This window comes from Thermobia domestica, chromosome 2 (assembly GCF_964235325.1).
Source record: "Thermobia domestica chromosome 2, izTheDome1.hap1.1, whole genome shotgun sequence".
Lineage (NCBI taxonomy): Eukaryota > Metazoa > Arthropoda > Insecta > Zygentoma > Lepismatidae > Thermobia > Thermobia domestica.
Window position 1 is genome coordinate 160,506,359 of NC_137455.1, and position 12,385 is coordinate 160,518,743.

Below are 12,385 nucleotides of genomic sequence, written 5' to 3' on the forward strand. Positions count from 1 at the left end.
AAGAAAAACTTTATTTTATTCTCATGGGAAAAGCTTTTAATTCAATTAAGAAGTATTCAGCTGTGGTTCAATGTAATCTTGAACACCCTCCTAAACCATCAACTTTCGATCTCGTGGCAGTACAATGTCAGTTGATGAACTACATTTGGGCGGTAAGTTGGGCACTTCTAGAATAAAACAATTTACTAAACTAGATTCTCAATGACTTTTATGGCCAAGTGGTTAACGCGTGTGCTTTCTATCCATGTGGTACCGGTCTCTGTGATTTCTAATGGAATGCTTACTTCGAATACTCCGAGTAGTCCATCAAAGTGCAATTTTCTGTTGATGCAGTGGTAGTTTTTGTTACCTGAGAGTGGATTCACGTGAAGTTACTTAATGACGGCGGTAACATGAAGTATCGAAGAAAAAAAAACTTTTAATTACAAGTTAGCACTATCCAGAAATAGATTCTTCTCTTCAGGAAAGAGAGAAAAAAAAGAAAGAAAACGGAATTCGATTATGTCCTTTTTGAGCTGCAGTCAACTCATGTACAGAAACAGAGAAACGAAAGTGGGCACTACCCCGCAAACCTCGCAGACCCGGTCTTGGGCAGATGATCCTCTAGTTCCCAGGTTCTGTAGCGCGTTAGATACAGAATTCAGCTGTCACGAGGTTGTTTTTGATTCATGAGTGGATAGGTAAATCTTGCAAATTAGTAGGACCTACTTTATCTTCCTTAAAAGTAACGTGTTCAAGTACTCCACCGATGTGAACGGTATATACATTCGGACAATGTTTTAGTTAAACAGAAATTAAAACGGCATGGTTCTCGTGTAGTGTCAACTTTTTGTTGTGAAAAAAAAAAAAAAAAAACATTTTTTGAAAACTATGTATGAGATTTTACACTCACGCGTATACTTTTTTCAGCTCAATAAGATCTATAGATCAGTATATGTTCATCTTTGGGCTTTTATTTATTTATTTATTTTTTTTATTTTTGGTTAGACGCCAATAATATTGAAAATTTTCCTGTTTTATTACCGTTTATTCTGAGTTTAAACTCGTAGATACAGCCCCGATCAACTACATGTGCTGCTCTAACAGACACTTCCGATTAATTGTAATCGCCCCAACCAGCTGGCTACACGAGGAAATATTCAGTAAAACGTAACCTTCCTCTTCCTTTACCTCGAAATGAAAGGTATACAGGACTGTGTGCAGTGGCCACTACATGGAAATACGACAGAACATTTTGAATGCTTAATATCACTTCTTTAAACTTTCGATTCTTTATCTGATTTCAATTTTTAAAATGTTGAGCAAGAACTTGAAGCACTAACAAATGTATCTACGCATAAATATTTTGCTGTTAGGTATTTATAAACGCAAAACTACTTAAAATAGTAGGCTGATGGCTGTTCACATCAAGCTTCAAAATGTGGAGTGCTGAATGGGGACGTCAAGTACGAGGCATCAAAGTATCACCAGGAACTCAGCTTAGAAGCTTTATTATTATTATTATTATTAAATATTTCTTATCCAGATAGTAGGTGTGACAAATTTACCCTTCAAGATTAGCTTTGTTGTTTCCGAGAAAGTGCTTTCACAGTACACACATTTTTTTTTTTTTTTAATGATCGTCATCAGTCATTTCAGAAGTTTTCTGAATCATTGATATATTGAGCCATCCAACGTTACAGGCATACATTAGTATTATTAATATATTATGTAGGTTTGAAAAGTATATACATATGATATGGGTATTGATTGGTGCCCATAAACGCAGTCAGTTATAAAATACGTATCTCGCATCTTCCACAAAAGACCCAGTGACATAACAAGAAACACCCAAACATGATCTTGTAATATACGAAAAAAAGTAGAAAAAAATGAGAAGTTATCAAAAACCGGCATGTGTAATATTTAGATCCAGATGAAACAACATTCTCCTTTTACCTTTAGATGTCTATCCTAATAAGCAGATTACATTTAACAACTCTGTTTCATTGAAATTAAATTTGAAATATACTTTCCCTGCAAAAATATAAAAGCCAGTCAGTTTCCTTTAATATTAACATCTTGAATTGATTCAGTTTTGCTATGAACTCTTCAATTACTTCCTTGATTTTGTAATTATCGTCACTAACATTCAGATGGCATTGAACAGTACATTCCCTATTTACAAGATGACAATGGGTAAAAAGAAGAGACAGGGTATTTCGTGGTTGTGGTCTGATAAATCGTGTATTGCTGATGCTTAGAGTTTGTTGTCTTGTCTTCAAGTAGATGATAATTTCAAATATCGAATATTTTAGAACACATCCCTCCATATTAGGGTGCTTACTAGTATTTTGTTCGGAGATGTTTATTTTACTTTCGAGAAGCTTCACTCCAATGTGTGGTCCAGAAAGGGGGCAGCGAATGTAAGAAAATGTATGAAAAAAAAAAAAATCCTGATTTCCCTCGATCAAATGTTTGGACGAAATTTTTCAAAACACTGATTACTTTTTTTCTTCTCTTTTTATTTTCGGAAAACTATATTTACCTGTATGTGCCTCTCCAGGAAAAATTTAAAAAAAATAATCGTAATGTCCATAGGCGCCGACTTGAAGAAAATATTGGGGGGTCCAAACAATGAATAAATATATCATAATCGTATTCAACCGTTTTCAATTAACTGCTTGATGAAGGCCCCCTTCTCCCCAAATTTAGATCCGCTACTCCGCTGCAAAATTCACACTGCTTTGATCTTCACTTGTCAGATCAGCGTTGCCAGTGTTGGTTGAAGCTTCAGTGCTCTATTCAACACTTTTCTGAAAACCGTCTTTTCAGAATAAGAAGTCTGTAGGGATAGCCACGAGCGACTTCGAGTGAGTTTTCTTTGAAACTTGACTGGTCTCGAAACAGACATATTTAAGCTCGACTCGAAAACTTTCCTCCAACTCGACCCGAATTTAAGTCGAGTTTCGAGTCGAGTCGAGCCAGAACGAGCCAAATTGAGCTAAATTTTGTGTAGTTTCAAATACTCTCTTGAACTATCCTACATAGCTGTGGTGCCCAATTATAATAAGCCTGAGGGCCATAACTGTCTTTACTAGTAAGGTGGAGGGCCGAAGCTAATATTATTATATTATTATTATTATTATTATTATTATTATTATTATTATTATTATTATTATTATTATTATTATTATTATTATTATTATTACACTACAAAAGAAAAATATAAAAAATATATTTGAAATATTACATACCTATTCAATGTGACTAATGAGGGTGACTAGCAGCGTTTACAAGGGCTGGGGTATCTACATCCATTCCTTTTGTAAAAGATGTAACCCGCAGAAGATGTAAAAGAGAAGAATCTCCAAGGCAGCTTCTGGAGCGATTCTTTGCAATTTTCATGGTGGAAAATGCACTTTCACAGAGATAAGTACTACCAAACATTGACACTATTTTCCGACACAACACACAAAAGATAGGGAAACGTTTGTTAGAAAGTAGTCTGAAAAATTACTCCTTTCTTTGTTCTTGTCTGAAACAATGGGTCAGCCTGAAAGTCACAAAGTTCGAGCTGTAAGTTTGGAGCTTGTTCTTCGATGTTTATTGTCAATGGATTAGTAAATAATGCAATGCGTCTTTTAGTTTGTCAAAATCTGAGAATCTCGCATTAAATCCATTCATGATACTCTCGATGTTTCTACAGAACTCAGAAAAATTAAACGCTTTCTTTTCAAAATCTAATGTCAGACGATAGCAACTTGGAAAGTACGCTAAATTGTGTTTATCACAAGAAGTGGTGTATTCTTTGCGCTCTATGGCTCCTAGGCAAAGTTCGAGGAAGAAAGGGTCTGATTTAAAAAGCTAGATCAAATATATATTCGTTCATTGAAGTAATCGTCCCTTTAAGCAACGATTACATTACCGACTCCAGTGTTGTCTTGGATACCTGCGCCGTTTTGTTTTATAGAAGCGCTAAATGGATGCCTTATTTCGAAAGAAAAGTGGAAACATTAAATGAATGAATGAATATAAATTAAAATATTATCAGTTATAACAATCGTAAATCATGAAAGCTTTGTGGGCCGCAGGAAATGGTTTGGCGGGCCGCCATTTGGACAGCCCTGCTACATAGACAGTGTAATTGCTACTACAACTTTATTATTATTATTATTATTATTATTATTATTATTATTATTATTATTATTATTATTATTATTATTATTATTATTATTATTATTATTATTATTATTATTATTATTATAACACAGTGTATAAACATGAAAGATAGGTGGTTTCTATCTGAGTACTAAAAACTAATTGACTGCCGACCTCGGTAGTCGTGAAGTCTAGGAGGCATGGAAATCGTTCACGAGATTCTGGATTTAAGTTCCGGAGAAGCAAGGATTTGGCTCGAACCAAAAATTGTTAAAAGTTAAAGGGCGCTGACCAAACATGTTCAAAACTGCTCGACTCGGGCTTAGGGTTGTCGACCTGGATGAGCCGATCTAAGCCGATGGCTCACACAAACCGAGCCGAACAGAGCTGATGGCTCAGTTGGGGCGAATCGATGGTTCATTCGAATTATGCCGGCTCGAGCGTTTTGCTCCGTTGAACCGAGCCGAACAACTTCACTTCACTACCGGGTTGAGCTTCTGTTTCGGTTCAAAAATTCGACCGTGCAGGTCTCAGCCTTGGTGGTAAAAACTAAAGTATATACTTAAATTGGCGCTAACGACATTTGAGGCCTCGTTATAAAATCCTTTGTCGTCTCGTTATAGAGACGAAACGAGATGAAAGCAGTGTCCCCTCTCGTGAACAATACTAAAAGTATTCCACTTTATCGCTTATATTTCTCATGGCTTTCGCTTGCCAGTCTAATCATGCCATGACTTTAAAACGAGTTAAAACGAGCTGAACGAGCAAGCCATTTATCAAACTCGACTCAACTCGAAACTCGACCTAAAATCAGAGACTCGGTTCGGAACTCGACTCGAGAAAATTACGTTTGATTCGACTCGGAACTTGACTCGAATTCGAGTCGAGTCGAGTTTTAGCTCGACTCGTGCCCATCCCTAGAAGGCTGTTCCTAACGTTGAATTAAAGGAATGACGAAGTTTACGACAGAAATTCTTGCTCCTCTTTGTTAATTCTTCCTCGGCGGGATTATATTGGAGGGGCGAGGACCCACCTCTAAATATTGGGGGGAGGGTCCTGCCCCCCAAAGTCGGCGCCTATGTTAATGTCGATTTTAACATGTAGATAATCGCTGTTTTGATCTACTTTTCCTTTTTTCTAATAGTATCTGAAATGGGAAATTAGATTGCAAAAGGATTTTTTTTTTCTTATAGCACTCATTTGCTGTATATAGTCTATTGTACAAAACATTGCTGCAATGTGGGTTGCATACCACTAAGGTTTTTAGCATTGGATATTGAAAGTGATTTAAGATATTACATGCAACACGTATTCACACTAGATTAATATTTGTATGATATACAAAATTGCTACATATCAAATTCTTTAAATACATTCCTATACAAAACATACAAGGAAGTACGTATTAAACATTTACAGAGAACAATCTTCTCTCTTGAGAATATGATCGGTGGAAATATTGAAGGATTAAATATGCACTTTCTATTTTACTCTGTACCAACAAAGATGGCCATTTTGTTATCGGGGTTCACTCACTATATTCAATGGGGCTCACGCAAGCTTGATCTAAGCCATTTAACCTCACTAAGCTCGTGCTCCCTAAAGATTCGGATTTTCAATGAGGTATACACACTCCTGCTTGCTCAGACTCGGGCCCGGGCTCACTAGCGACGTAGGACTTGGGCTTATATGGGTTGCTCCAAATTCATTGAAAGCGGGGCTTGTGAGTTTGAACATTTCTAATCTATATGACAAATTAACCGGAGAATCATAACGAAATAGCAAATATCAGTGTTACATGTACACCACGTGAAAGAGTTTGGTTAGTATGGCGTGATATTTGCTCAGTTAATACTGAAACTGGAAGTGATAGTATTTCTACCAATTACAATTTTAATAGAGATATTATAATGGAGATGGAGTATATTCTTTGCACATTTAGCTGACTGCAGAAAACCGCCTCTCGCTATCTTTTACAGTTGTTATTATATAGTAATCAACGTTGAAACCAGAAATGGATCTCTGCTACTTCTGGTTTGAATAAAGGGTTAAGAGAGAAGACGTACCTAGTCTTAGAATGTTCAATCCAATAATAATAAATATTTTTTTTTTTAAAAAAAAAAAGCCTATTGCTATCTCCTACCGTTTTTGCTCTTCGGTGACTAAAACTAAAATGTATAACCTCCATCAACTACGTCGATTTCTAACTTTTGATCCTCTAGATCAGGACACAAAATTTCCGGTCGCCAGGTGGTCATTGGCGACTAGAAATTTAGAGCTGGCGATCCGTGTTCAGTAGGAATGGTTTCTACCTAAACTCACAGGGCTACACAGTTTCTGTTTCGCATGAAAATAATTGTCACTGAGTGAGAGAAAACACGGAATGTGAAATCTTCAAAATGGACATGGAAGACGAAATTGGCACAACTCAAGTATATATATGAATATATATGAATTGTTCAATACAAAATTGATTTTCCTGAATCTAATGTCTGATTTTGAAATTTTATGTCCTGATGTAATCTCTTTCTTCGTCAAACCAAAGGCCGTGGAGGAGGGGGAGGGGGAGATCTCTCATAACTTGTACGTGAGAGGTACTGGCGACCAACATTTTTGGATTGGCGAGTGCGTTTGACTTTGAAATTTTGCACCCTGATCTAGATTCTGATCAAAATTATGGTGATCCTTCAAGTAGTACGTACTTGCCAGTTTAGTTTTCCGGACGGACGAACTGACACACGAATAGATAGGGTAAATATAGGTTATAAAGAAATTTTGATAAACAAAACTCTAAAAAGATAGAAGAATATATTACGAAAAAGAAAAAGCATTAAAAGATACGGGAAATAAGCGAACGTAGAGGAGAGGGAAATTACTGAAGTAAACCTTCAAAATTATAAAGGAATATATGAAAAATGCACAAATTGAACGAAAATATAAAGATCAAAAATTCCTAGACTGCGCTCTTATGCTTACATAAGCTATATACTGTATGTGTGTGTGAATATACTAATTCGTGATAAGAACACATTGTGCTTCGGATTCCTAAGTTTCATATTAGGAAACAATCAATTTTGTTTATCATCAACTGTCACTTTGCATTCATTACATATAACAAAATTAGTAATAAATAATTATTTACGAGCATTTTAGTATTACAGGATGACACATGAGTCTACAATATTTCACATTCGAAATCTGAAGAGTAGATCCTACGTATTATTCTCATATATACACAGCAAGATGCTCATCTTCCTTCTCTCTGCCCGTCCAAAGGTTTGTGGTGCATCCCCTAAATTATCCTCACAATTTGTCCCTCAGAAAGACAATATCTACTTTTAAAATTTCTCAGTGGTTCTGATCTTCAGTAACCCCTTCTCGTGGTACAATTATGATTACAAGCGCTATTTTTGTATAAACTATTCAGTTTGGTTGCTGACTATTTAAATCTCTCTCGTTTCGCCGCCCCAAAATTATTTCAGTTATGCATTTTACTCATGATCCCCTTGTTGGCACTACTGGTACGCAGCACGCGTATCCATTTTCTAATTCAGTTCGTACATCTTTACAAGAGGATGTGTTTCGAACGCATATTCCTTCGTTCTATTTTGTCTTTTAAACACACTAGTGATTTTGAAAAATTTGTTTAAGATAGTTTTCTGTAGAAAACCTCACTTAATTTTGGTATTATAAGCTATTAAGCCTTTGTCCTGCAGTTTTCTTGGCAGTTTATTGCCAATCATGTTTCAATTTATCACGTATTTTAGTGGAATTTACTGTATTGCTTCAATATCCTTAAGAGTTAAGAAAGGGCAGTAATTGGACACAATTATAATTTATATATATTTGAACTTGCAATACTGTTGAAATTTTACAAAAATTGCTTTATGTTGGGACTGCTTGAAAACGCAATTCTATATTTGATCTGATACTACGTAGTATTGGAACGCTAGATGAAGGTAACTATCAAACAGACATGAAGCATAATCCTCACGATTTATGTTTTAGGTAACAAAAATGCCTCCAGTCCTTAGCAAAGAAGATCGAGCCAAAACTAAAGCAAGGTACGAAGTATGGAAATCAGTTATTCAAGTCCGTCGTTAGTGGAGAGCTGAGAAGGGTAAGAATGCAACGTTGAATCCAAAACCATTAGAACCTGTCACCGGAAATTAATAATAGGGTCTGGATTGGATTGCCGACTTCTATACTGTATATGATCTGAAGAAAATGTTACGTACGTACGGAGAAAAAATAATGAAAAGTTCATCCGTCAGGCATCTAGACAAAGCGGGTTAACAGCTATACCATCTTATAATATATATATATATATATATATATATATATATATATATATATATATATATATATATATATATATATATATATATATATATATATATATATATCACTTCGATTTCTTCCTGGGAAGCCTCATTACATCCTGCAAATATTTTCCGAGGGCTGAAACCATCACATGGAAGTTCCAGATATCACGTTAGGGAGGAAAGAAGATAATCCCAATCTGTTCAAAAACATTTCAAGGTCTGATAAAGCATTTCTCTCATGTCAGTGGTTTTATTAATAGGCATAACTGTCACTATTGAACTACTATTCTAAGAAATGCAGTAACCTTCAAGAGTAACAGTGCAACGTAGAATGACATCGACTAATGTGGTGGGTCCGTATCTATTATGGGACCAATTAAGTCAAAGCTACTTCGATATGCTTATGAACTTTGTGGTGCATACCTTTATTTAATGGAATAACGCTGCTCAAATCGTATCTATGCAGGAAGGTGCTCCCCATACTTTGCTCCTGATGTTTGGAAGTGACTCAACACTCACTTTTAGGAAGACGGATAGGTCGTCGTGGATCAATACAGTAGTCTGCTCGAAGCCCTGATCTTAATCCTCTGCAATTTATTCTTGTGGTGCTGAGCCAAAGAAATCTTTTACAAGACTTGTAAAAAACCTCTTGATGAACTTGAGGAAATAATTCATGATATTGTGAACATATAGTTCTTAAAAAAAGTAGATAATATACCAACACGTTTCGAGTCTTGACAATGCTCGGGCTTAAATTTTAAGGAGAATGATTTGCAATGGTAAATATGCAATAGATACCTACCGGTCACGATGCAATTGAAACTATGTATTTTTTTTAGGCACCTTGTATACTTACTAAAGCATTTAACATTACACTCTTTTGAAGATCTTGATTATGGAAGGTGGTATAATGTGTATTTTTACCAAGCATAATTTCACTATTGTCTATTTTGAACCTTTAACAATGCCGACCTAAACGACCGAAAGTAAATATAGATTAAGTTCCAAGATATTTTATAGGTCTTCATAACTACCAATTTTAGTGTTAACGTATGAAGATTCAGCACGTGTATTACGCTTCAAAATGTTTCTAATTTTATTAGTAGTTTATATCACGCGCAGCCGCTGCCTCAGGTTCCATTACTGTGTAACTTTCTTGTTTTACAAAAACGAGTGAGCCCCAAAAACTTGGAAGAAAGCAGACAATGAATGGGTGACAAAATACAACATGCTTTGCAAACGAAACAAATATGAGTGAGGTTGTGGTCCATACAAGTTAATTCAAGTCATTTTAGCGGGGGTAGACGGTGTCTTGTATAAATTGCTCTGAATCTGTTTTTAATCTTAATACTGATAATATTTTTGATTTCAATTCCCTAAATGAAAACTAACATACAAAATTGTTAAAACAGATCCATACTTCATGCAATAAAGTACACGCTGTATTACATTTACCTAATGTTTAATAAGATCTATGCAGAACTTTTATGTTCAAATAACTTTTAAACTTATGTTGAGCAGTAACTGTTCATTACGTCTGGAAGTGAATAATAACTGAATAAGAGCGAATATAAACTTAATTCAACAATTAAAACAGTGAAGGGATTTTCTTGTTTGTATTTCCTAAATATTTAAATACGACTCAGGAGCAGAGCGCGCGCCAGCGTATGTGAATATGCCTTTGATACTGTAAGTACCCCTTTTATAGACCACGAATCGCTAGTAGTTTACATTTATATTATTTGTTGATAGGTTAGTTTGTTTAGCGTTCCGAGGCCATGTAAGACGTGGGCATACAATTTTAGGTGGAATCCGAATGTGTTCACCATAATGTGTTCATATTTCATGGCTCACCCACTGGGAATCGAACCCGGGACCCCATGTACCAAAGGCTCGCGCTAGTCCCCTAGACAAGTGGGGTGAACACTATATTTGTTGTTACCATGTGTTTACAATTCTAATTACTGACATTGTAGTTATAATATTCTTCTTTCGTCGCTTCTTCGTAGCTAAGCGGTTAGCGTACGCGCCTTTGGCGTGGGAGACCTGGGTTCGGTTTCCGGTAGAAACTCATGTGATTCGGATTCCACGTTAATCGATAGATCCCGTCTCATATAGCCTCGCTGCTGAAAGGGACATTAAACTAAAAAAACAACTCTTCTTTCGTCGCGAGAAACTACTGTTTAATGAATATCTTGCTTAATAGAATTCACAACTTTCTATTTCCACTTGCATATATCATTCTTCTGTTTTGTGGCATTATGTCATAATTTAGAAAAACGACACTGTTTGGCGCAGACGTCAAAGTTACGCAGTGTTTGACGCTAATACTGCTTTTATCTCAAGAATTGCTTTATAAAATTCATGGTTAAATCCGTTTTGCTTAAACTTAATAAATAAATACAATAATTTAGCTTCTAATTAACAAAGTTAATTCTAATCTTTACAACTGATATTCTAAAAACTGTCGTAATGTAGTAACAAATATATACTCACCAAGCAGCAAGACGATCTGCTAATGCAGTAATTAATTCCAGCCCGTTAAGCAGAAAAACAGCCGCCTGTGCATCGGCTCCAATGGGATCACGAACGCCACCACAGTACAGTGCTAACTTGTCAACAACACCTACACTCACAGTGTAACTGTAACAAACGAGAAAACACGATTAAGCTTTCAATCATTGAACACATCACACACATACAAATACACACAATGCTCGCTCTACATTTGTTATTTCTGTCTCAATTCAACATCAGAAGCTCCTCATTTACGTTTATCGGAAGATCATTGTGGGGTAACGAAGTGATACACGCTAAATAGTCTCTGCCGTCGTGTCATTCAATCAAACAACAGGCATTGCATAAGTACGATTAGATTATATTGGTCAACGCTATCTGAAAAGATTACTATTAACATTAGGTTAGCTAAACATGTTCTACAAAGATCACACTTATTACTATGGAGAATTTCCAACTCAAGGGAATGAAATATTTGTGAAACTCTTAAAAAGATTTTGTTCTTTTAAGTAAAACCAGGTAATTAAACATACTAAAAAGAAAAAAAATACATACTATAATTTTAAAAATATTTTATTTAGTGCTGAAATAATACAGGTTTACGTTTTGTATATTAGTTCATTCTGAATTTTCCTGTCAGAACGTTATGAGCCTTACATCATGGTTACCAAAAATACCTTACCGGTTGATCTTACTAATATATATAAGAATGTGTGTGACTGTCTGTCCGTCATCAGATTTTCGCATAAAACGGAGTAGCCTAGAACCACCAAAATTTGCACACACATGACGGAAGATAACTTTATTATACTAAGTACCGGTGAATGGCAATGTAAAGAATAACAAAAGAAGAAAAAGGACAGTGTATTATGTGTGACTGTTTATGTTCAGTTTTGAATAATTTTAGACAGATCCTATTATATACGGTATGTCGAAATTGTGTATATACGAGGTGTATTCAAAAAATATAGAATCTTTGGTTAGCAAAAAACATTTATTGATTTGGAAATCCGAAACACTAACCCCCTTCAAAATAGTCTCTTTGGTAATGCACACTTTTCCCAGCGCTCCCGCCATTGTTGAAAACACTTCTGAAACGCAGTTTTTGGAATGGTGAGCAACCGTCCTATCGCATTACGCATGATGTCTTCACTTGACTCAAATCGGATACCCTTAAGTGGCATTTTAGCTTGGGAAATCACCAAAAGCCATGGAGCCATGTCGGGTCAGTAAGGAGCCTGAAGACAAATAGAAATGTTATGTTTGGCGATGAAACCCTGAATCAAATTTGGCGGACACTCTCCTCATGCCCAAATTCTCGTTCAAAATTGAATCTACCGATCCGGTTGAATGGTTTTCGCTTGGGTATCGTCAAGCTTTTGACAAAATTTGATGTAATATCG

General features: G+C 35.7%; 1 protein-coding gene across 2 annotated transcripts in view; it reads right to left on the minus strand.

Moving 5' to 3' along the window:
• Positions 1-12,385, minus strand: part of ssp3 (SCAPER domain-containing protein short spindle 3) — a 522,155-nt gene that overhangs the window by 87,523 nt on the left and 422,247 nt on the right. For both annotated transcript variants that reach the window (XM_081747551.1, XM_081747559.1), the window contains one exon: positions 10,962-11,108. In XM_081747551.1, coding sequence (XP_081603677.1) covers positions 10,962-11,108 — 147 coding nt within the window. The remainder of the gene's footprint in view (positions 1-10,961; positions 11,109-12,385) is intronic.